The 25,902-nt window shown below is 39.5% G+C and overlaps 2 protein-coding genes across 5 annotated transcripts in view; one reads left to right on the top strand and one right to left on the bottom strand.

Annotated features, from left to right (window-relative positions):
* The first annotated feature begins 4,168 nt into the window (after nucleotides 1-4,168).
* Nucleotides 4,169-10,067, top strand: LOC143353175 (uncharacterized). Its single transcript, XM_076786297.1, has 6 exons — nucleotides 4,169-4,596; nucleotides 4,727-5,019; nucleotides 5,179-5,322; nucleotides 5,393-5,507; nucleotides 5,599-5,773; nucleotides 5,864-10,067. The coding sequence occupies exons 1-6, from the start codon at nucleotides 4,384-4,386 to the stop codon at nucleotides 6,142-6,144; spliced, it is 1,221 nt and encodes a 406-aa protein (XP_076642412.1). The 5' UTR covers nucleotides 4,169-4,383; the 3' UTR covers nucleotides 6,145-10,067.
* Nucleotides 8,209-25,902, bottom strand: part of Nachra3 (nicotinic acetylcholine receptor alpha3 subunit) — a 175,379-nt gene continuing 157,685 nt past the window's right edge. The window contains exons 10-15 of one of the 4 annotated variants that reach the window (XR_013082084.1): nucleotides 21,773-21,909; nucleotides 21,125-21,283; nucleotides 19,159-19,341; nucleotides 16,982-17,195; nucleotides 10,071-13,625; nucleotides 8,209-8,488 (exon numbers count right to left, since the gene is read on the bottom strand). Coding sequence is in view for 3 of the 4 variants with exons in the window: in XM_076786292.1 (XP_076642407.1) it covers nucleotides 13,428-13,625; nucleotides 16,982-17,195; nucleotides 19,159-19,341; nucleotides 21,125-21,283; nucleotides 21,773-21,909 (891 nt within the window). In the remaining variant the exon portion in view is untranslated. Of the gene's footprint in view, nucleotides 8,489-9,761; nucleotides 13,626-16,981; nucleotides 17,196-19,158; nucleotides 19,342-21,124; nucleotides 21,284-21,772; nucleotides 21,910-24,787; nucleotides 25,420-25,902 lie in introns of those variants that run through there. The other 3 variants (XM_076786293.1, XM_076786292.1, XM_076786294.1) reach the window with 3 other exon arrangements.

Below are 25,902 nucleotides of genomic sequence, written 5' to 3'. Positions count from 1 at the left end.
CTGACGAGGACCGACGAGCGCTGAACGTCGAAGACCCAGCGACTGCCAAACGGTATACAATGTAAACGGATGGAGAATCGCGCATTATTGGCAATTTATGGTTGTATATTTTTAATCAGAACAATATTGTTAAAACGAATGAGTTGTAGAGCTTGTTCCGATCAAAATGAGTGCAAACACGACATCATTTGGACTGTCTTTAATTAGATTGTAATTTTTATTGTAACATTACGTATCAGTGAAACTTGTTCGATTACACTCGAATTTGACCTTATTTTCATCAGGAACATCCCCTCCATTCGCTCGTCACAATTTCATGAGGATATATTGAAAAATCTAAAAGTTTAAACTTTCATATGTGCGCGATTCTCCATCCGCTTACATTGTATGTCGTCTGTCGTCGCTGGGTCTTTGAAGCTCGGCGCTCGGTAAAAGTAATTTGAAAATTTATTAGAAGCCTTCGAATAAAAGATACAGATAAAAGATGAAAAAATTATTCGAAGTTCGAATAAATCCGCTTCGAATAAAAAAAAATGATCTTTATTCGTCGGATAAATTCTCGTCGAATAAAATTATTTATCTGATACTCGTCGAATAAAGATACTTTTTTTATTCGAACCTTCGAATAACGAATAAAGATAAAGTATCTTTTATTCAAATTTTCATTTAAATAATTTTTTATCCCAAATAATGCCCAACTCTGGCCACAGGTGCCTTTTGGAAGGACAGCCCACCTGTTATCTAAACATTCTTTTAAAGTCCTTTTTTTACAGTCGCAGAGGAAGAAACGCTCTGCATTTTGGATTTCAAGTAATTGCCCAGTTAGCCAAATGCCTACTCGACCAAATCCTGCTCGAAGCAGAAGAGTTATGTATTTCGTACCAAACCCTGCTCGAAGCAGAATTTGGAACTCCTGTGCTTTGATTGTGACACCAAAGTGTGTCGTGAAATTCATAAGGCAATGCGGCGGCAGATGTTTGTCACATCCATGCGAAGCCTACAGGTAAAATTCCATGCGGCATCATGCGGCATGGGAGCCAAACTTTGACTTCGTTATAGAGGGCAGGTCCGTCGCACTAAGAACGGACGTAACCTTGTTCTAACAGTAAATATCGGTAAAAATTGAAGTAAATCTTCCTGTGTAGGGTGGGAAAAGGTATTTTATTTAAGTTTCAATGCGTAATAAAGATAAAGTGATGCGTAAACACCACAATGTGTCGTGAAAGACAAAGCGCCGTGTTGTATAATTCGAAGAGCGTACGTGCGAGAAAGAGAGAGAGAGAACGAGCGCGAAGAGTGTGCGTGCGAGAGAGAAAGAAAAGAGCGCGAAGAGTGTGCGTGCGAGACAGAGAGAGCGCGAGTGTGCGAGAGAGAGAGAAAAGAGCGCGAAGAGTGTGCGTGCGAGAGGAAGTGGATTCGAAGAAGATTGAAAGAAGTATATGGAAAGGGATGACGGAATATTTTTAATTCATTAATTTCTTTTAAAGCCATAATATGTACAATTTTTAATTTATGATGCGCGTATGTTAGGTGTTGCGCGTTACGCGATCATGCGCAGTGCAGTTTGCGACACCAGACTGGGAATAACAGCTCTCACGACGAAGGTGTCGGTGTTTCGACACGCGCACTGATTCCGTCTTGTTTGATTAGTGATTCCTTTGTTAGTTAATTACTAATTATTAAGTTCGTAAATTAACTCTGAAGCGGTGAAGACTGGATGAGCAGTGGATTCGAAGGAAGGAAGGATAGAAGCAGAGAAGACGCCAGATAAGTATTGCCACGTGGTATTGTTACCAATACACGTAACAAATTATTATATATTTTGTATATTCTTTATTCAGTTTTCTTTTACCCCCGTGGATCGTAGAGTTTTGAAGAAGTCGGTTTCGCGAAAACCGTATAATAAATTAAGCGCTAGGCAGAAACGAAATATTCGGCGCGAAATAATCTCAAATTTGAGGAAGTTTTCACGTGACAATAAATTACAAAGTCCCCCTAATCTTGATAATCTGCAGAACATTCCCAGCACGTCTTCTTTATCCGTGCCTGTCAGTAATAATAGTAATGAAAGTCTTCTTAATATTCCCACCACATCTTCATTCACGCATGATTCGTCTTCTACCTTTTCATGCGATGATGTGGTTTGGGAATCTGCTGGTACTGTTTCAGAAGTATCATTTCGTGATGGTTTAGCATCTTGCTTTGTGGACAATAATTTAACGCACACTCAGGGGAACAACATCTTATCTCTTCTACGTACCCATTCGTGTTTTTCTAGTTTGCCGAAAGATATAAGAACGCTCATTAGTATACCATGTACCAGTGTCGTCACCTCTGTGGTAGAACCAGGAGAGTATGTTCATTTTGATGTAGAGTTGGAAATAGTTAAACAGTTATCTCAATGTTCTCCAATAATTCCTGGAGAGTTGCAATTATATTTTCATGTGGATGGATATAGTTTAGATAGTTCCAATACAATTCAAATTTGGCCTATTTAAGTCAGAATTGTAAATATCTTAAATAGTAAACCCATTGTAGTAGGGATTTATAAAGGCACTCAAAAAACAGAGGATTGTAACAATTATCTTCAAAAATTTGTCTCTGACATAAACTTGATAATCTCAAATGGAGGCATTACGTTCCACGAGAAAAAAATTCCAGTCGTATTAAAACATTATATGTTTTATTGCTGATGCACCAGCGAATCGTCGATGGATGAAGAAGACGGTAACATATTGGGAATGTCCCAGTAGGTTATCGCTGTGCTGGTTCATTTTGAAACAGTATAGTTTATTCCAAGTTGCACATTGTACATTACATATTTCTCGTGTTATGATAAATTGTATTGTTATTATATATAGATACGCATGGAAAACAAATAACTTTATGTTATAATCAATAATATCTTCTGTGCAGTATTGTATAGTATTATTTTAGTACTCTAGACTTTATATAGTACTCACAAATATTTTTAATTATTTCAGATACCTATTTTTCCAAGAATGCTTTACTACCAGGATTACCACCGTAAGTAATTTAGAACAAATGTCAAAACAGTATTATTTTGAGTTGATTAATGAATTGAAAGTGAGTATATACATTATTCTAGAATTTAAAAAAATTTTTCTTCGAAATATATCTATTGTACAATGAGAACAGAACATATATTGCATCCTAATGTAAGGCCCTTTTTGTTTGTAGGAAGGAGAAACTATAAAAGAGTGGTGTGCTGTCCGTGCTGCCCATGCCTAATGACCTATATTATGTATTATAAATTAATTAAACTCTTCTTAAGCGCCCCCATACCTTATTTTCCATTCGAGGGTTTTATTTCCATTATTTTAAGATTTGAATATTTATTTTTTATTTTATAACAGTTTTGTTATGATAATTGAATTTTATATCATTTTTATTTCCTTCGTGTAACTTGTACAGTTCATTTTTTTAAATTTTATTGTCTATTCGTTTTCTTTCTTAAGATTATAAACATGAAACAAATAAATTTATATAATACAAATATATGTAAAATAAAAATAAATTAAGATTAAAATAAATACATTTGTAAATTGAATTTTCCCTCTCGTCGTTTATTCCGATTTTTCCCGATATTTACTTTCAGAACAAGGTTACCCCTTTCTTATTGCGACGGACCTGCCCTCTATAACGAAGGCTGATCGAAGCGAAAGTGTGGCACGAACAGGCACGAATATGGCGTGGCAGATTTTCTACTGGAATACATATGGTAATGCGGCGGCAGATGGATGGCACTTCCGTGTCAAATTTTAGTGGCAGATTCAAAGCATTTTGCTTACTGGGTAAAGTTTGCAACTACAAACTTGGAAAAAAAAATAAAATACGTATCATTACAATTAATATTAGAGATTTTGTACACAAGATTTACATGTTAGTTACATATTTCATATAAAACAATTAAGCTGTACGTTCTAATCCTGGTTAAAAAAATAATGTGCGTTCAGTTTTATGCTAAAAGACTGACCGGTTCTGTGCCATGCTAAAAGACTGACCGGTTCTGTGCCATGCTAAAAGACTGACCGGTTCTGTTCCAGGAAAGACTGACCGGTTCTGTGCCATGCTAAAGCGGCGATGTCACGAAAGTGGGAACGCCGAAACCCCGGGCGTGAGCACTCTCATTCCTCTCTGCTACTGTACACGGTCTGTTTAGATGGAGTTGCGCTGATATAAGTGAAAGTGTATTTAGATGCACGCGAACTGTGTCGCCGAATAGATTCGAAATCTTTCATCAATACATATTGCCTTCGTCACTAAACAATGCGATGTCTATAAAACTCACGACTATAGAGAAATGAATTCCACCCACTGAAGGCTATCAATCGAAACAGACAGACATCGAGTAGGTTGAAAATGTTGGAGGAGGTTGCTTTCATCTGGTCCATCGGGCTGGACCCGCTTTTTGATGTCAGCGAATTTAAACCGGTGGTTCCGAATCTTTGGGACAAAAAGGCTTCGGGTGTGCAGCACATCACCGACACAAAAGTGAGGAAAGTCGACGTCCTCCTCGGCAACCTGATTCTATTTTGGGTGATCTTTTACTTCATGTACGAAAAGTGCCTTAATGTAAGTTCCATGGTTTATATTATGGGATGACTTAATATTTGTCGAATGTGTGTTTATTCTTGGTTAATTGCAAAGCGTGCCGAGAAAGGCTAACAAGCCTACATCTGATACATTTCATTTATTAACACAGTCGCTACTGCGCCGTATGCGTATACCATTGATGCAGAGAAGTAGAATAATTGAAGCTGTGTGGAATTGTGGATTTTGCGTTGGTAGCGTGTGTTATCTGAAATCATCCACGATCACGACTGTAAATATCTTCTCAGACGAGCGGAAAATGACCCACGAGGAGCTAGGAGTGATTCTGCATAGGAGCTTTTATTTTCATCGAGCAGGAATAGAGATTTTCTGTAATGGATCTTGGATCAAAGGCCTGACAAACATGATGTTTTCGTCGTTCGTCATGAATCCTTATGAAGAAAAGTAATATACAAAAGGATATAAATTTATTATCTTATTCAGTTATGCATTTCTTAATGCTATGCTTGTTCATTTATATTCTATTGCCTAATATGTTGTAAAACTGTATTGAAATCAATTATTTTTCCTCAATGAGACTTACGAGCACAATTTGTTTTATAGGTGGTGCACAATTGTGAGCAGCTTCCTGTACTATAAGGCAGTTGATACCATTATCATAAATGTCTGCAGAATTTTGTTATGCGTACCTCAACCCGGTGGAAGGATACTACCTAAAGTGTTCTTCTTCCTTCACTGTCGCAGCTGGTTAGCTAACAATTACATATTTCTTTGAAATTTCTTCTTGAAAGCTATCTCTAATGAACACAATTTTCAGGACATATTTATATGTACTGTTCGTGCCAAAATTAATGTTATTGCCAGAGAAGACCAATTATACACAAGGGGAACTCGGTTTATGGCTGTGGTTTGCGGTAGAATGCATAGATTCGGTAATATCGATTATTAAACGAGAACACATATTTTCTTGAAAGGAATTATTATTTATAAAGGAGGTTCTACTATATGCAGTTTATATTCTAGGTATGGTTTCGATTGATCGGATGCGCAAGAGCTGTACATTGGCTCGAGATATGTTTATTTCCACCTCCAACAAGAGAGGCGATTGAACTCGCGGGAATCCAAAAGAGACATCGGGATTCCTTGAAAAAAGTTGTACATAGATCTAAGAAGACTGAACTATTGCAGACCATGCTCTGTGAGTATAACGATATTGCACTATTGTTGCTGTAACAGTGTTGTACTGTGCTATCAATTGTACTTAATGGTTATTCGATTAAAATTTCAGGCGCTTTTGCTATTAAAAAGAAATTAAAAAGAATTCGGCAGGCTAGGCAAAACGAGTCCGCGTTAACAAACGATCCCGCGTTAACAAACGATCCCAATGAATCGAAAACACCTGAAATAGACCCGATGGAGGAGACTGGTAATGTACAAAATGATCAGATCACGACCAATACTACGAAATCGAACGTTGCTGGGGATGGGAAAAAAAAGATAAAAGACCTAATGAAGTTTTTACGTACGAAGTCTGAAACATGCTCGAATGAATGTTACACGAATTCATGAATTAGATTTCGATTTTAAATAATTCGATAATATTTTACACCCGATTATTTTACCTATTCTTCATTGAAATATACTTGTTTTTGGATACTTAATAATATTATATTATTTACAAAGTATTATTATGCGTATCGAGTTAAGTGGATAAAAAGAATCAGGTGGAAAATATTCTACAATGGACACGTATATGTAAAATCGTATCGGTTTCTGAATACAAAAAGCAGTATTGGAGAATTTCTACGCTTGTGTAGGTATAAAATTGAACCATTTGTACGCTTATAATGTTAGCGACACTACAATGTACTCATATCAAATTGATTAATCAAAAAAGCGATCTTGCACAGTTACCATTCAACTTGAATGTTGTTTAACGACACATCGTGATATTAATTTATTCGTCGAATTTTGCTCGGTAAACGACTGTGCATTTTGTGATAATACAAAAGTCAGTGATAACAGGTGTCCCAATTTTTCGCTTTTATTGGGACACCGTGTATACCTATCTTGCATGCGTATAGTTTTACCATATGTACCGTTTGAGTTACGGTAATTATACGATATCGGAGCTGCTTTGCCTTGATATCAATGTGCAATAATAATAGTATAAATATTAATATTCGACACTTGTGCGTAATTACTCAATGAAAACTGTTTCAGTCAGCATGTTAAAACACTGAGATTTTATAACTGTTAATACGCTAATTACGAGCACGGTGACAGCAGAATTTAAACTACTTAACGTTTTATATCATAAACTAAGCTTTAAGCGCGATGCTCATTTCTATGCATACTCGTCGTATCATCGATTATGCACACACTGCGGATCTTTATGCAAAATAAATATGTGTTTTCCTTGTAATCGGTTGAAAATTATATATCAATATTCCTAAAGATTTTTAATCTTTCTGCTCTTTTACATTTTAAGTTTCACGCATACGATCCACAGCGTAATGATATGATAAAATAATAATCGGTACAAGAAGGACATGATTATTGTGGTATAGTGGGATCAGGGTTTCGGACTGGTTAACCTAAAGACTGTTTTAATCGACGTAATAAGAGAAGCGGATCGCAAATGGTTAAAGATCCAGCTTCTCGAAGAGAACAATGAGTGAAAGATTCATGTCTGCGAGAACTATGTATGGAACGAAGAGAATAAGTATGATGAACAAGTGACACGCTGTTCCTAGATATATAAAGTTTTATTTCCGATCATTCTGGACTGTGTCAATAAAATATAGTACATGTATTTAGGCTGAATTGTTCCACGATGTTATACAGTTTAATGAAAAATATTATAAACGAACGTTGTTCGAATAAAATTGTATTCAATACGCCGACAACGTACACGCCTCGATCATATATCGCCGTATTTCTAAAAATCGTTAAAACATCGGTTTAGAAACTTATACGTACGTAACACGTTGCATTATACGAATGTATAACGCGGTTCCCGATCAGACAACAATTAATATTAAAAATTACTGAAGCGACCTTAACTGTTACGACAATGTCTGAACGCAGAGAGATCCTATCGCGAATCTTTACAGCTGTTACAATCGCATCCTTTTCTCCGTGAGACAATATCGACAGGTTATTCGGAGATGAGCGTTTGTTAATTACGTTTCACTCTGTCCTAGATTAACGAACGAGAACCAGAACGTCCACCATTCAGTTCTTTAAAAAGCCCGCTGGCAATTATGACACCACCTACGCAACTCTCGTTTGAACAGAAAAGAAAACATGGACGCTCATCTCGGAATAGCTTGTAGAAAAATGAACGCTTGAATAATCTGTAACGTTTGAGAAGCTGAACGGTACGTCGACAAAGAACGACTTACACGCAAACAATGAACGTTAACGTCTAGAAATCATTCTCGTCGCAGTCCCGAGAATGTTAGTCCGTGAAACGAGATACATTGTTTCAACTCGTGTTAACAAAATCGTGTGTAAAAAGTGATGGTACAGAATCGGATCGATGATAAAAGTTTTCTCATTTAATCATAATGTCGATCGATTGTGCGCTACACAGAACCCGGTTATTCGCTGCGATGATTATAGACTACGTTGTTGTTGTTTTTTTTTTGTTTGTTTGTTTGTTTGTTTGTTAATACAGCAAACGCTTCTTTCCCTGAAATGCGTTGTGAATCTGAGTGCTGAATAAGGCCATTTCATGTGAATGACGACCGTTAAAAGTTCAACACCATTTATAAAATCCCACCCTCTACCGTACCTTTCACTCTTTTCTTCTCTCTCATGCTCTCTCAGTCTCGCTCTCTCATTCTCTCGCGCTTCCTCTCACTCTCGCACACAATTATACTTAGACACTCGTTCTCTGTCTCTCTTTCTCTCGTGAACGATAGACAACTGTCCGATTTACGTTAGGTTTTTATAATCGAGCTTATAGACACCACTCACAAAATATCTTGCTGCCATATTGTTTTATCGTGTGTGTAATGGTTATTTATAATATTTATATATGTATATCGTTTAAATTGTTTTAACTTACGATGAGAAACTATCACTGCGTTTACTTCCGTAATAACGTGTAATCAGTTTTTCTTTTTATTCCTCCTTCTACCCCTCCCCTACCCCCGCTCGTTCATTCTTGCGGATCGGTTTCACGCTCGCTCAAACGACAATTGAAAATCAAACGAAACAGTCGTACCAAATAAAGAGAAAAACCTGCACAAAGTTCGTACCAGTGCAACGATCACACGACAAGCCTCTATTCTCTTTCTCTTCGTCCTCTTCTTCATCTTTCCTTCTTCTTCTCCGGTTCGTTCGTGCTCAAGCTTGTCTGTGCTGGCTCGCGAAAGTATTGAAAAATTTTGTAATAAACAACGATACGTGTCGGATCGTTTTCAGCCTCCAGTGTTACACCGGAGGCCATCGAACCACTGGATAATTTTTAATCGATCCTCCTGCGAATTCTAGGCCTACGCCGGAGTCATTTCTGACCCACGATATTTCATGACAGTTTTCTTTCGATATAAGACGACTGCTCGGGACCGACTTTCGTCGTATTTCGGATGAAGAAGAAGAAGAGGGCATTTTCTTATTTCGAAATAAAAAGCTTTCGTCTTATATCGAAATAAAATTGTACATATCGACGGTCGCTCGAGCTTGTCTCAAGAGTCACGAATGGTTCCGGCATAGGATACGGAGGGTTAATCGTGTACCAAAAAATTCTAGTCCTTCGTCTTCGGGATTTTTCAATACTTGCGCAGCGCGTTCGTACACGAAACTCGCATAATGTTCAGCATTCTCGTTCGAAGTAAAACCTCTTTATTACAAACGTTAATAACATTAAGGCTCTAATAATGTACGGCATGGAGCGACTCGTCTCCTAGACGAGTCCGAGGGCCTAGTGTACAAAATTGAAAAGAATCTCTACATCTCGTGGACACTTGTGGCTTCGCAAAATTCGCTGAAACGAATCAGGGGTGTGTCGTGTGTACGTGTGTATGTGTGCGTGTATGTGTCCAAGGCTGCGATCGATCGATCGATCGGTGTACCAATCTGAAGGATGGATCGAAAGGCTCTACGATCATCGAATCAAGGAACGCCATCGAAGAAGAAACCTCTCTCCAAAAATGATGGTATGTTTTTGTTGTCGCTTCTTTTTTTTTTTTTTTTTTTTTTAAGATGTATCGTGGCTACTCACATATACTTAACTATAGCGGCTTACCGATCAGACTCTACATCTTTTTCGTTATCTCGTATTTTTTTTTTGTGGTTTTTACCATTTCGGTTCTTTTTCTTTTTTATCGTTTCTCTGCTAATTTCTTTGGCGAGGGCAGCAGCGAATCGAGTAAACGCATGATTGATCTGCCCGTCGGAAAAGTAAATTGTAATTTCGTATCTCGAGGAAGACGATAAATTATTCGAACGCGGTCTTGTACAATAAACAATTGCGGCTCGTACACTCCTCTCTCTCTCTCTCTCTCTCTCTCTCTCTCTCTCTCTCTCTCTCTCTCGCGCGCGCGCGTTCTCTCTCGCTCTCTCACGTTCTCCGCTTTTTCGTCGTGCACGCGCTGTGTGTAAAGTTTTCTAATGAACGTCCACGGTGGTGCTGGAACGAATTTACGATTACGAAAGTTACCTTATTACAAACATATATACGTATATATGAGCAATAAAAGTTGAGTCGGTTAAACTTTCTTAGGCCCACAACCGTGTTCCATTTTCTGTTTTGTTTGTTTGTTTGTTTGTTCGTCTGTGCCACGTCTCTTCCCGCGTTCTCCGCCGCTAAACGTGGCCGCGGACATTTAGAATTTGTTTGTTACCACCTATCCAACCCCCTCCCCGCCCCTGCCCCAAACCCTTTTTTTGTTTCTTTTATTTTGTGAAAATATGGCCCCATTGTTACAGGCTCTCGATGTAAATTTCGGAAACGGTGATCCTCGGTCTGTCTCTGTTCCCGAGTCTGCAACAGGCTTCGCTCGATCTCGTGCCATCCGCATCGATCATCTCCCCCCCCCCCCACCTTAAAACCTGTTCCCCCTGTTTCGCCGTTTGATCCTACTTCCTCGGTGTCTTTTACATTCATACTCCTACAGAACGATCTAACCAGTCGAAATGGCTGATCTGAGATATTTTCTTTATCTCGTAAACATTGGAATTATAGTGACGATGCTGTCCGTGGAAAAGTATCGAATAGATTTATAGATTCAGATCGGTAGGTATTAATCTAACTTTAGCAAAAGTAGAATGAATGCAGCCTTGTTATTTTTATAAGGCAATACAAATTGAGCATTTTCAATGTGGTTCTAGCATTACGATCACTCTGCGATTTCATTGTTCTTACTTGTTCTAAAGACACAAGACATGCGTGAGTTGCATCTCGATGCGACTGGCATGAAATCGAACTCTCTTTAGATCGCTCCGTATTAGTTACTACGTTATACACGAGCATCGGTCACCCATTTTTCCTCTTAGAATTTTAATACCTTGTTTTGGAACTTTATAATCTCTCTTTTTATCCGCGATACTAACAATAAAATCATGGAGCTGGACCGCTTCCAATGTGTCTCTGCCCGAACATGTTTCTTGTTCTGCTAGTGTGCCGCATTCGAAAGAAATACCCTCCGCACAGATAGTAGAATAGAAGTTTCAGATATTTATGTGGTTTTCAGGAACGTTCAAAGTACAATAAAATATTCGGATCTTCGAGTTTCTACAATTGACAACAGAAAAATTTAGTTGTCAATTCCGTTACTGTTAAAATATTAATTAATAAATAATTTTTTAATCAGAATCGACCGACACCTTTGCACACGCGAGCAGAACAAGAATCCGGTTCGATTTTCCTCTCTGAAGGACTGCATCTTTTCCACCGTCTCTCCAATTGTCCCACGCGCAGTGTCGCCAGATCAAGACTCGTTCCCCCACTCTAATTTCCCCTACTACCGAGCTATTCCCCCACGCTTCCGCCACGGCCCGGTCACGTGACGCGTTTCGCCTCTGTCGTTGCATACTCCGGTACTGGCGGAGAGAGGGGGTAACATTTTCCCCTCGATTCGTGCTCCCTCCCCTCGCCTGGCGACACTGGACCCACGTCAGGGCTCTCTGGGTGTTCTTTCGCAGGCTGTAGGCTATTCTCAAATGGGAAATCAAGCTAGTTTATTTTTCAAAATGAAAACCTTGCTTTCTGCAAAATTTGGCTCGTTAACGATCTACTATTCGAAGCCTGTTCTTGAGTACCCAGAGATCAGCGAACCTTCTATTTCCACTGTCTCGCATCTCCACGTTCTGCCCGTGTCCGTGTGCGTGTGCGTATGCATTGAGAATCCTTGTCGCCATTGATCGGCCATCGGAATCGTTGAATTCGCGCGCGAAAAATCGAAGACTCGTCGAGGCTTCAGTCTTTCAGTCGTTAACACCAGGGACGAGAAACAGGGATTCTGTTTCATCTCCTATTGCAAAGTAATCGTAATCTACGGCTATTGTTCGCGCGTTACAAACGAATTGAGCTTCGAAGATTAAACGAAGAAAGAGCAAACGTCCGTGAAACTGGACTGCGGATCCCGTGCAATAGCAGGGCTCGTAGCTGTATGGAACGCTAATAAATTAATCGTAACAAATGTCAGCTTCGTTTCGTTTCTAGAAGCCCTCGTGGGAAGAAAATCGATTCCCGTCTAGTAATTAGTCAATTCGCAGGATCATCTATTCGAACAATTTCGCATAGAGAAACAATCGTGTCAAGGACAAATTTCATCCGCCAAGGCTACATTCTCCGCTATGGATCGCTTTGCTTCTTTCTTTGAAAAATAGTGAGCTTGTGCATGTAGGTTTATTCTTATTGCTTTTCAACACACGTATATAGGCAGAGCAAAAACGGATTACGCGGTACGGGAGAAGAACTAGCCACCTTGACGCATCAATTTATCCCGCCTGAAATTTCTTCAACCTACATCCTCATAGTCGAGTGTGTCCACGCGGATTACACTCCTTGTTCTACAGGGTGGACGTGAAAATTCGTGTCACAGAAGCCCGATTAATACAAGTCATTTTCCACAGTACTTCTCCCACTTCCGTTCCACGCATGCTGTCAGTAGACTGCGGATCTTTACGCGAAATAAAATTGTTCCATAGAAATTCAGTTGAATTTTTAATTATTCTCATTTTTCTGACAAGTGCATAAGATCTGCAATCTGCAATCGCCAGTTCGGAGAACAGTAGGAGTGCGATCAAACTTTTCTTAATATATCTGTCTCTCGGGGAACGTATTCAAATTGCACAAGCCGATTTTCTTGAAACTCGTGCGAGTCCTTACATCTGGATTCATAGGTGACACGAACGAGACAAATTTTCAATATTTTTAAACAACTGATTTGTTCTGAAAATGCTATTAAATTCGCCATTCGAGAAAAAATTGTACTGTTCGACATCCTATCGTCTAACATACCGTAAAAAATATGTCGTTAACCCCAGCCCCAAGTTTGAGGGTTCTTTTCACCTCTCCACCCCGTAATTTATTCCAAGGCTCGCATAAGTATGATGAGAATGGGTCTGTGCAAGTTGAGTATGTTCCCTGGTCAGTTCCACCCTGCATAGTACAATCCGCGGGTGAAATTGATCGAAGAGAAACGTGTGTTCTGGGTGTCGTTCGTAAATAGTCCCTGGTCAACGTGAACGCATTTTATATTTGTTCCTTGCGCGTCTCTGCGGTACATGTATTCATGTATATATATAGATTTATATGTACTGTATATGTGTATGTACTGTGTGTACGTGAGCATGCGTTGTACGTGGATGTAACGAAAAAAATCAACAATTGTCTCTCAGAGGCTCGTGACGATGTGTGGCTTGGCAGTGGTGGAGGCGATCTCGGATAGCCGCACGTCGATCGGCATACGGTCGTCGTACAGCGTCGGCGCCTGAAGAATTATGCCCGCCGTTCCGACGAACACGGCTAGTGTAAAAATCCACAGGAATAGCCTGTCGAGAACCATCGCGACATACTTCCAATCCTCTTTCACCTGAAACAAAACGTCATCCTCCATATGATTAGGAAAAACAAATCTTCTCTAGAGCAAGGGCAGATACAGTGAATTCTCGATATACAGGGTGGGTCGCCACATTTTGCCATCTAGATTTACGTCGTTATTATTAAGCATAGCAAACAATGTTTTAGATGATGTTGAATGGTTTTGAGAGGGGCACATTCTGATGGTACATTTTTTTGTAGGTGGACGTGTAAAGGACATATGAAGGTCATTAATGTTTTTTTAAATGAAATCATATATTTTTTATTGCATCAGCTGATGCTCCTTCATATTCTTTACAAAAAAGTATTAATCTATTTGTGTAAAAAAGTCGTTAGTTTAGGAGATATTTCAATTGTAATGTCTCTTTACAGAAAAGGTTCAATGTGGCGACCATTTGCATCAGAACACTTTCTGAATCGAGAAGTTAATGACTCACTAACAATGCATAGTGTATCTGATGTTATTTTATTACACTCATTGATGATACGATCCCTCGTATTGGCCATTGTAGTCGGAGACTCGGCGTACACTTTATTTTTTAAGTAGCCCCACAAGAAAAAGTCGAGGGGCGTTAGATCTGGTGATCTTGCCGGAAAATGAATGGGGCCACCTCGCCCTATCCAACGATTTGGGAACATTCGATTAATGTATCCCTTGCTATTCTTGAATAAAGAACCATCCTGTTGAATCCACATTATTTGTCGTGTATGCAATGCTAAATCATCTAAAAATGTCCATAGAGCATTTGATAAAAAATGTGCATAGTTTGGTCCGGTTAGTGATCCTTCGATAAAGTATGGACCAATAAGTCTAAATTTCACAATAAGTACGAGAGCAAGAATTATCAACACAGAAAATGTAAATATTTACAATGATAATTCTTGCTCTCCTACTACATTATCACGTTGAATTTATAATATTGACCAGAAAGCCGAGATTTCCTAACAAATTAGAATTAAAATATCTCCTAAACTAATGATTTTTTTACACAAATAGATTAATCCTTTTTTGTAAAGAATATGAAGGAACATCAGCTGATGCAATAAAAAATATATGATTCCATTTAAAAAAAACATTAATGACCTTCATATGTCCTTTACACGTCCACCTACAAAAAAAATGTATCATCAGAATGTGCCCCTCTCAAAACCATTCAACTTCATTTGAAACATTGTTTGCTATGCGTAATAATAATGACATAAATCTAGATGGCAAAATGTGGCGACCCACCCTGTTTGTCAACAACACGGGTCTTGCCAGCGTCGTGTATCGTCTAGAAGACATGCCCGAGCCGTGTTATGTTTACACTCCTCTTCCAACTTCGTTGTAGTGGGGATAATTCCGGGACGTTTATCATCCAGGCCTTGGCGACATATACAGGGTGTTCATTTGAAAACTTTCCAGCCGAATATCACGAAAAGTATGAAAGATATTAAAAAAGTGTAAAACACGTGTCCAAGGATTTCTAGGGGGAAAGAGGGGGCAGTATAAGTTTTTTTATTTGGGTGGCGTTTTCAAGGACATTGGAAGGTCAACTTTGTTTTTTCAAATGGAAATCGATATTTTTTATTATGGAATCTTATTGTACGTAAAACGGCCAGCAATTTTCGTAGTATACTTTCTTTTATCCGTGCATTAGTTTCGGAGATATTTAAAGAGAAGTAGAGCGAGGCATATTATTGTGTAAAATTCTTTGACGCAAATCGTTGATGTTTTCCACTGGTACTAGCACGTACCGTTTGAAAACAAAATTGTCCTCTATTGATCTCTTGTTTATGTTGTCTTTCAATATAAGATTGTACTATTTAGTCAAACGTGAATCATCGTAATAAGAGATACTATATCGTAGTACAATTATTTGTATAAAATGGTGTATTCTTTAGGAGAACGAGTAGAAATAATTTTTATTTATGGAGCAGATCAGTGTGCTCGTCGAATTGCTGCTACGTTTAATGAGAGATATCCTGATACACATATTTCTTATACGTACGTGTTACAATTAGTTGCAAAGTATAAGGAAACAGGATCGGTGACAAATTTAAAAAGAAGCCAGCCAAAATTCATAAAACAAGCTGATCAAATCGAAATTATAGGACAGTTTACTGTGAATCCTACTAGTTCAATCCGACAAGTTTCAATGGCAACTGGTATATTATTGGAATCTCTGCACAAATTACTTAAACATAACAAGTTTCATTCTTATAAAATGCAGTTGCATCAAAAGTTATTGGAAGATGACTTTGACAGGCGGATTGAGTTTTGTGACTAATTAACAAATATGGTCAACATCACTCCTAATCTAATTAAAAACATTTCTTTTGGTGACGAATACACTTTTTTCTTAAACGATGCTGTAAATCGTCATAACTGTCGTTATTGGAGTGACGAAAATCCACATCCTATTAGAGAAAGTAATACTCAATTGATGGAAAAAATAAATGTTTGGGCAGGCATTTTAGGAAATGCTATTATAGGTCCTCTGTTTTTCCAAGAGAATTTGAATGGCAATCTGTATTTTAATTTACTGGACGACATCATTGATCCACTTATAACAGAAAGTCTTGAAAACCAAACAGATGAAAACGGCAATTTTTTGTTAAGTGAAGAACTTTTGTACTTCCAACATGATGGTGCTCCCCCGCATTACACGTTACCAGTCTGCCAGTGGTTAAACAATCGATTCCCACTAAGATGGATCGGTAGAAGAGGTGTTATTGAGTGGCTACCAAGCTCACCAGATCTAACTCCAGTCGACTTCTTTTTGTGGAGACACTTAAAGTCTGTTGTTTATAAAACGCAACCAGAAAGCGTCACGATTTGCGTCGCAGAATTGTACAGGAATGTAGATCTATTCCAACAGACACCTTAAAAAATGTTCGTTCAGAATTCGAGAATCGTCTGAATTATTGTTTAGAGAACAACGGAGAACATTTTGAAAATTTGTTATAGTTATAAAGAAATTACAAACTTTCTCGCAGTATAAGCACGACTCCCTCTACTTCTCTTTAAATATCTCCGAAACTAGTGAGCGGATAAAAAAATTATCCTACGAAAATTGCTGGTCTTTTTACGTACAATAAGCTCCCATAATAAAAAATATAGGTTTCCATTTGAAAAAATAAAGTTGACCTTCAAATGACCTTGAAAACGCCACCCAAATAAAAAACTGATACTACCCCCCTCTTTCCCCCTTGAAATCCTTGGACACGTGTTTTACACTTTTTTAATATCTTTCATACTTTTCGAGATATTCGGCTGGAAGGTTTTCAAATGAACACCCTGTACAGAGAAATCACCGTACTAGGGATACTGCAGAAACGAAAGAAGAAAAAGATGAGGGAACGTACTCTAGTCGAGTCCTCTTCCCTCTTTGTATGATCGGCGATGAAACGAATGCCTTCGATGGCCTTGTACAGTTCTGGGCAGTGATGCCAATGATGAAGCGTGTTACAGAGAGCGTCCACGCTCTCCTCAGTCGGGAGTTGCGGTGGAGGTGCGGCCGTGGCTGCTGGCGACCCATGAATGCGGCACGCGCTTCCCAAATTCACCGCTTCCAATTCCCTGGTCGTTGAAATTCTTTCACATTATCTTCGAACCAACACCGATTAACCCTAGAAAAACTGGCCGCCTTATCTCGACCCCCTTTCTTCCGGGAATGGATACTTTATCATATTTTCTTCCAAATATTCCGATCAAAACCATTCTCATGTTATTCTAGTATTACACTCCTCGTCAAAAAGATAGTCCAGGTGTGCTATCTTTAATTTCTCAATGACGCATGTAAAGTTTTACGTTTGTGACGTATAATATCAAAACATTATGAGCTCAGAATATGCGAGTCGTTGAAAATAATTTAAAATATAAGGTTTCGTGTGTAACAAAAAAAAATTGTTTCATTTTAAGAAAGAAATGATAGCACATGTACAATAAGAAAATAATAATGAACATAAATTTTAACTAACAATAATTACTTATCAAACATATACACTTATTTAATAATGGGTACATCCCCCTTTATTTTCTATTACTTCTATTGTACGATTTGGTATCGATTTATATAGTTTTTGGATATAATTTTGACTTAACGTATCCCATTCGCGTACAATTGCATTTTTTAATTCTTATACGTGTTGATACTGCTTTCCATTCGCGTATACGCCGCGAACAAGTTCTGCCCAGCAATTTTCAATAATATTATGGTCCGGGGAGCGTGCAGGCCACGGCAAAACAGATATATTATTTTCATTAAAATATGATTGCACCAATCTTGATGTGTATACAGATGCATTATCTTGTTGAAAGATGTAATCAGGTCCCGAGATTGACATGAGATTAATGAACTTAATACTTGTCTTGCCGAAATAACCGATGCCGGTACAAACCATTACGCTGCCTCCTCCCATTTGCAGTCGAATTGCCGACATTGTCTCTTTTTTTATGTCATGAAAATAATATTGGAATCCATCAGGACCACCCAGGTTAAATGTTTTTCGTCCGAAAATAGTACCCTTCTCCATTTTTTTTTCAATGCACTCTTTCTTTTGCAAAGCGTAAACGTTCTGCTTTGTGTTCCGTTGTTAACGGAGGTTTCTTTTTCAATTTTAGCCTCTTAATATTTTTGCAGGATTGTAGAACTCGATGAACACTTGAAACACAGGCACTAACACTAGATTTTTTCATTATTTGCTTTGTTGTTAACTGCGAGTTGGAAGCTACACGCAAAATTGCTCGCATATCACGATCGGATAACGATCTTCTCGATCTTCACGAACGGATCTTCAACATTTTTTAAGAAATTGTGTATTACTTTACAACTTCTTTTTATTATTTTCGATATTTATGCTACTGATAACTGTTGCTGTTTTAGTTCAAGAATTTTCTTTTTTTCAGACTTGGTTAATTTTTTTCCAAGTCCTATACTTACAAAATATAATATTGTATTGTAATCTATACTCGTTGATAGATCATGAAATACTAAACAATTTTTAAACATATTAACAGAGTGTGCTATCATTTCGACCTTAGTATGGAAAAGTTTTTCTTTGTTGTATACAAACATCCACGACATTGTGACTCATTTCCAACAAGCCGCATATTCTGAGCTCATAATGTTTTGATATTTATACGTTATAGACGAAAAATTTTACATGCGTCATTGAGAAATTAAAGATAGCACAACTGGGCTATCTTTTTGACGAGGAGTGTAATACTAGAATAACATGAGAAATCTTAACTTTTCGGTTCTCCTTTAATTCAATAAATTGTTTTAGCCGGCGATCAACGTGTCTTCTAATCGTTGTGCACTGTTCAGGAAATTCAAAAATTCAAAGACAGTTGACATTTTGGAAGAATTTCTGGTTCTCGAGCAGGAAATATTACGATTGATAGCAAAGGTTTGCTGTGCTGTCGAACCGACTGGAACAGTGCAGAAGGATTAAACCGCGCGCAGTTCCGCCATGACGGAGAATTGGGAATTGGGATTGTTTGGTTAAATATACTGTTACAATAGTTTGCGTTACGATACCGAGGGTGTAATTCGTCCTGCGAATCGAGACTCGGGAATAAAACGGAGGATTCAACCAGCTCCGACGCCGAAGTCTCTACGAACAAAGATGGATCCCGTAATTCGAGACCGTTGCACGTTCTCACCATCACGCGTTGCCCATGATGGCCGGCCATGCTACGTTTATCTATCTGGTACTGCGGCCTGTTCAACGAGAAACAAACAGTCATTAACATCGGGCGCGAAACGGCTCTAGGTGTTAGTGGTAAAACGAGGAAAATCTACTCTCGAATGGTAGCTAATGTTTCTCCAATAGCAACAGCGAAAATGTTCCATTAACGATTCAGTAAAGTTTAGAAAACATTGCTTCGTTATTATCGACGCGAAACAACGTTACATTTCAACGGTGAAACCGTATATATTCTCGAAAATGAGCAAGTACTTTTTTGCAAACAATAGTGAAAATATTCTACAAACGATTCAGAAAGGGTGAGTGAACGATATCGTATAGTCGTTACAGTAGCATGACAAGTGCTCGAAACAGGGTAATCAAGCAAAGACGTGGCTAATTCATCGACATAACTAGGCGGAGGTTGAAGGGTGGCGAGCAAACGTTACTTCATGGTCTCATTGTTCTATACTTTCTGTCAACGTGTTGCGTCAAGCTTGTACATGGATATGTTCTACACTATTCGGTAATATAATACTTCGTGACGATTGCCAATGGAGAATTGTATCAAGCATGGCGGTGACAATGTACGATCGACAGGGTAAATAACAATTTTCGAGCAAGGTGTTGTTGACGGTGGTGCTGAGAACCGTGCAAAATGGTTTCTATGGAGCTGTCGGGCCGCCATCGGCGCCCGGAATTCGTGGAGTTCTCTGTGGGCAAATCAAAAAATAAATTGAACAAAAAAAAAGAGAAATAATTCGATTTTTCAATTGCCCCGTGTTCTCTGAATCGTTCTTCGTCGATACCGCTCTTGTTTTCGCTATCCGTTTCTCGATGATTGCTCCGATTTCGTTAGCGGCCTCTTGTCCTGCCGATTGACCACTTGGCCCGAGATTGCTGGCGGTTCACAGTTAAACTATACTAACCGGAACTAGCAGCGGAAAGCGTTGCGAAAATTAATCGAATAAATCGAATGAATTTTTAGAGAACTTCGCGTGTACAGTAAATTTTGCATGGACTGTGAATCTTTTAAGCGAAATAAAAATTGTTCGCGTCGGAAGATACAGCGGCCGAATAGAAATTTCTTTCTGCCCTTATTGGTTTTAACCCTTTGCACTCGCAGCTGTTTCAACTGAAAAACCAAACATTTCTCCCGATCGAGAATATTTCCATTCCACGTGATATTTTTAATCTCTATGTGTATATGAAATTGATACATTACCTCGTATAATAATTAAATGTTTAGTCACTTATTAAGTACAGAGAAATTTAATAATCGAAACAATATTTTTGATAATGGTATAGCAGTTTTTAGTGGTGCCTCGAAGTCGGCATTCGAGTGCTAAGGGTTAATAAGCTATTCCGAAATTATTTCAATCTTTTTCAATCGCAGCTACTCATTTTTGTCATAATTGCGTAAAGTTCGCAGTTTAATTATCTAACATTTGAGGTGATGATTTACTTAATATACGGGACGCACTTGGAGCCAAGTGTTCAACGTTCGAATCGCCTAACAATCATCGAACACAAGTGACTGTCCGGTTCGAGTTCTGTATAATGGTCTGAGTCTAACAATAAGTTGAGTTTGATTTGTGTGTGTGTGTGCGTGTTTCGAAAGATAGAGAGATAGAGATAGAGATAGAGGGAGAGAGAGAGTGAGAGTGAGAGAGAGATAGAGAGAGGTGGTTGGTGTGCTAATGGTTGCAGAGACGACGTGACGTTAGGCGTCACGTGCGAAGCCACTAATGAACGTTCTAATGCTGGTTGGCATAGGCCCAACGGTTCATCGAAACGCTCGTAGAAATCATATCTTGCCTGGAATCGTAATCGGATTTCTTCGAAGACGTATTATACCTGCGCATCGCCAGTAGTCTTGGCAGAACATGGATAAAAACACGACGGACCCACGGCGCCATCACGTGCGTCTGTGGCGACCGGAAGTGAACATTGAGGACTACCACGGTTACGCATATACTGAAACGTTCAACAATAAACGCATCAAATCCTCCTTTGCCGAATCAGACACCAACAAATCGTGCGGGCACAGCAAGCACGCGGTCCATCGAAGAACCTCCCAGACAACAATCTATATTTTGTTAACGTTAAACGCGCTACGACCGAATAAACGACGAAGATTATGTTATACTGAAAAAATTGAAATTTCAGTCTGGAGATTTTTCGGATGCACCCTGTGCATTTCAATCGCATAAAAAAAAACAAGCTACGTTTAACCCTTTCAACGCGAATTTTGTATCTCTTCTTCCTCAGTGGAGTAGAGATCGTGTTCGAGAGTAAACGACTCCGTTGCTCCAAATGAAATGGTGTTAGTTCGAACAATGGTGAAAGGATTAAACATGCTGGCAACAAATAAATTATGTTGGTTTCTCTGTCCGTCATGTACCTAACGCGGCAACTCCTTGTTACACTCTCTCGTAATATATATGTAAGTATCGATGACAATACCTGAAGGTGTCTAGGATCATGGTGAAAAGGACGAATTTACCGAGAAGCGGTACCACGAGCGATGTGGGCGGGATGATTTCGGCCAACAGGAGGAAGAACACAGTCAGCGACAGTAAAATTGAAATTGATAGGCTGACCTGAAATCCGAAAAACATCGGCATTTATGTTATACAATCTCGATATCTCGGCGTCCGATCAAGATAAACAAAACGGAAAAAAGGCAAACGGGGGAAGAGGAGATACAGGATTAAATTGTCTCCCGGAAGATTCACATTTGATCGCGACGGCGAAACGGATCGGAAGGGACCACGGGAACAGATCGAAGGCAATGTCCTGATCCGATTTAGAATTTGAAGGGCATGCTCGAGGAAAGCGAGTCTGCCACAAAGAGACAAAGAAGAGCCCCCTCGAGGGTAAGTGCGACGAACAAAACGTTCCTTTCATTCCGCCCCGTGACAGAGTATTGTATCGCGAAACGTGTTAAGGTCGTGCCATTGCTTCTTCTAATGCCGTTCGAATCGCTCGTAACCCTTCCAATCATAACGACACATTTGCATTTTTATGATTTATTAGACGATACCATTAGAAGTACCTTACATTGATTTAACCCTTCTTTGGCTCAACTACCTTTATCATCAGAACTTCCAAGGGTAATCTTGGCGAGATAGACCGAAGGTGTAGGAGATAAAATACATAAAAATTGAAATTCCAACGCAAATTTCCACTGAAATTTCCACTTTGAGAATACCATAGCTTCTTTGATTTTTCGTGAATTGTCTCTACTATAAAAATTCCTAAGAGACCTCCTAATCGCCCATTTGGAGAAACCATGGCTCTACCAGCTGAAGCGAAACGAATTTTCATTTACGGGGCCCATCGAACGTGAAAGTTTATATTTTCGCGTTAGAATTCTGCCGAAGAAGTAGAACCAGCAAACCAGCGAACGGACTCGATTTCCTGTTTAAAGGGAGCCTCGTTCTCCGTTCGATTTTTGCTCGTCGAATAATCTTGCGGGATCCTATGATCGCGCGATCGAACGAGGATCCGGTATCGTTCGGTATCCGTTTCAGAACGAATCGAAGCGCGTAGACGAGGAAGAGAGAGAGAGAGAGAGAGAAAGAGAAATGGAGAGAAAGGGGTGGCTGCGGATGGCACGCTGACATCTGACCTTCTCTCCTCCGGTTTTTTCTTTCCTCCCCTCGCGGCCACTTTACCTTTTGCCTGGCTTTTTCGAGCCAGAACAATACGACTGAATTATAGAGGCGCGCACGGCGTCAAGTGGGTATCGGCTCGAGGTCAAGAGTCCACGAGGAATGGAGGCCGAGCGGCATTTACAGGTCTGCATTCCGCCGTTGGATTTTGATATTTGACCCTCTCCACCTGGAATCCGTTCCCGATCGAACGAATCGGCTTCCCGCGGAATACCGGCTCTGGCCCTACCACCGCCGCCTCGAATCAACCATCCCACCCACCTAGATCATCCTCTCCTCGTCGATGCATATTTTCACTTCGCCTAACGGCCTTTTTGTTTTCACGTTGCGCCCGGTTTTCGGCGACGTCCGATCGACAGACCAATGTTTTCCCCGGTGCTGGATCGACCAACAAACGAAGGTAAGCACGTGCTTAGGAGAAGGGGAAATTGTCTGCGTTTCACATCTTTTACATGGTAATAATATTAGGGGTACCCATAAGTAATCAATTATTTGCAAAGAATTTGTTTTGCCTTCAGTTCCGTACCGATCGTTGAAGAGGAAACACGTATTCTTTTACAGTTTTCTGTAAAGCAGCCTGTGTTCAAAATATTCTAAAAAGTATAATTGTTTTTTACAACCCTGTAATAAAATGGCCGCGTCCGTACCTTCCGAGGATCCTATTCGTCATTGTATACTTTTTCATTTTCATGCGGGATTTAATGCAACGGTAACAACAAAGAAAATTTGCGATGTTTATAGACATGTATTGAAGGTCAAAAAGTGTCAACGTTGGTTCAGAAGGTTTGCTGCTGGTGATTATGATCTCTCTGACAGGCCTCGAAGTGGACGGCTAGTTGAATGTGATAATGACACCCTAAAATCTCTAGTGGAAGCTGATCCAAAATTAAGTATACAAGAATTATCGAGACGACTTGGGTCCGCTTAGTCAACTATACAATGGCACCTACACGAAATGGGAAAGGCATATACGCAAGGAATATGTGTACCGCAACAAATTTTCTGAGACCAACAAGAATATTCGTCGATCAATTTGCACTTCGTTGCTATCCAGATTTTGTAGAGATCCATTTCTTAGCAGAATCGTTACCGGAGATGAAAAATGGATTCTTTATGATAACATAAAGCGTTCCAAGCAATGACTTTCTGCAAATCAAACCGCAATATCAAACCTAGCTAATCACTTAGAAAGGTGTTACTGTGCATTTGGTGGGACTGTCGTGGCATAATTCACTTTGAATTGTTGAAACCTGGAGAAACAGTTACTGCCGAGTTGTATTGTCAGAAATTACAACGGCTGTATTCAGAAGTATTGAAAAAGAGGGCATCTGTAGACCACAGAAAAGGTGTAATACTGCAGATTGACAATGCCGAAACGTACACCGAAACTCACTCAGGAAAAAACCAAAGAATTGCAATAGGAAGTTTTACTACAACTCCCGTATTCACCTCATTGCTCCCTCTGACTATCATCTATTCAGATCTCTGGAGCATTATTTAAGAAATAAAACATTCGCTTCTGTAGAAAATGTAAGGAGGCACCTTGAGTCATATTTTGCTTGACGAACCCTGGATTTCTCTAAGAGGGGGGGGGGGGGGGGGGATTGAAAATTTGCAGGAAAGATGACAAACTGTCCTTGATAATGATGAAGATCATATAATAAATTAAGAAATGAAAATCTGAATTTATTACAAAGTTTGTTTTAGATTTCAAAGTAATTGATTACTTATGGGTCCCCCTAATCCCTAATATTTCTAAGTATTTATGTGCGTATGGAAACGAAAACCAGCAGAAACTCTAACTTTTGGTCAAAACTCGATTGCGTTGAAGTGATCCTGGAGGTCCCGAAGTCTTTGTAGTGGGCTCTGAAGGTGTTAATCCGGCACTGGTTTTCCCAAGTCGTTGTACGTTTCAGCGCGTACCCTTTCATACATTTTACGTGAACGTTATACTTCACAGAGCATGTATTCTCGATAATTCATCACTGTAATTAACCGTTTCTACACGACCGTACTTCGCCAGTGAGTTCTCGCTGCACGGATAGTCTGTGGTCTCCAGTTCCGTTCAATGTTTCAATGGATTAAACGTCTATTCTACCGGAAACTGTTTGGACGATCTACCAGATACTGTGTAACTTTAAACCGCTATCTCGGAGAGCCGTACATGCGACGTAGATCGTATTCGAGGTTTCCGTTCAATTGGACTCCGGACCACCGAATTTCAATGGAGTTCTGCTCTTTCTTTCCCGTTCCGAGAAAGCGTTTCACGTTTCGCATACGGTTTCATCTTTCTCGGTCTGTCGCGCACGATCGGGAACGCTAGTTATGCTAATCTTCAACTTGTCGGCTGCCTCGAATCATCTTGGACTCGTCAGCTGCCATTCTTACCGACTTCGGGCCTCGAACGACTGACGATCTTCTTTGAATCATTTAAACCTTTGGAACGCCACCACCCGACTCGGACAATCGTGCTTGTACGCTTGCATCATTTTATGCATGCCAACGACAATTTTTCCACTTTGAAATTTTCCTGCGACGTGCAAGACCACAGATTAACCATAGAATGTATGATTTAACCCTTAACGGAGCAATGCCGCCATATAAGCCATTTTATTATTTTTATCACTCTTATTGTAGTCATATTTACATAATGAACGCGTTAAGCATTGTGCCAGGTCACTTCTGTGAATTTGTTTCCGCTTGGACCTGGTGGGAAGTAAACTTGAAATACTTCTGGACCGTTAAGGGTTAAGAATGAAAATGAGCAGTGGAATAAATGGTGGCAACGAACGTCACGAACGAGGCACGCGAGTTCGGATAGCAATTGTTTAATGGAACCCGGACAACCGAAACAATCTCTGGACCAGTCTTCGCGAGCAAACAGTTAGATCGGGAGCAGACGGGTCGCAGCTGAGAAGT

This window comes from Halictus rubicundus, chromosome 4 (assembly GCF_050948215.1).
Source record: "Halictus rubicundus isolate RS-2024b chromosome 4, iyHalRubi1_principal, whole genome shotgun sequence".
Taxonomy (NCBI): domain Eukaryota; kingdom Metazoa; phylum Arthropoda; class Insecta; order Hymenoptera; family Halictidae; genus Halictus; species Halictus rubicundus.
The sequence above is the reverse complement of the archived record's forward strand: the minus strand, read 5'-3'. Positions and strand labels throughout refer to the sequence as shown.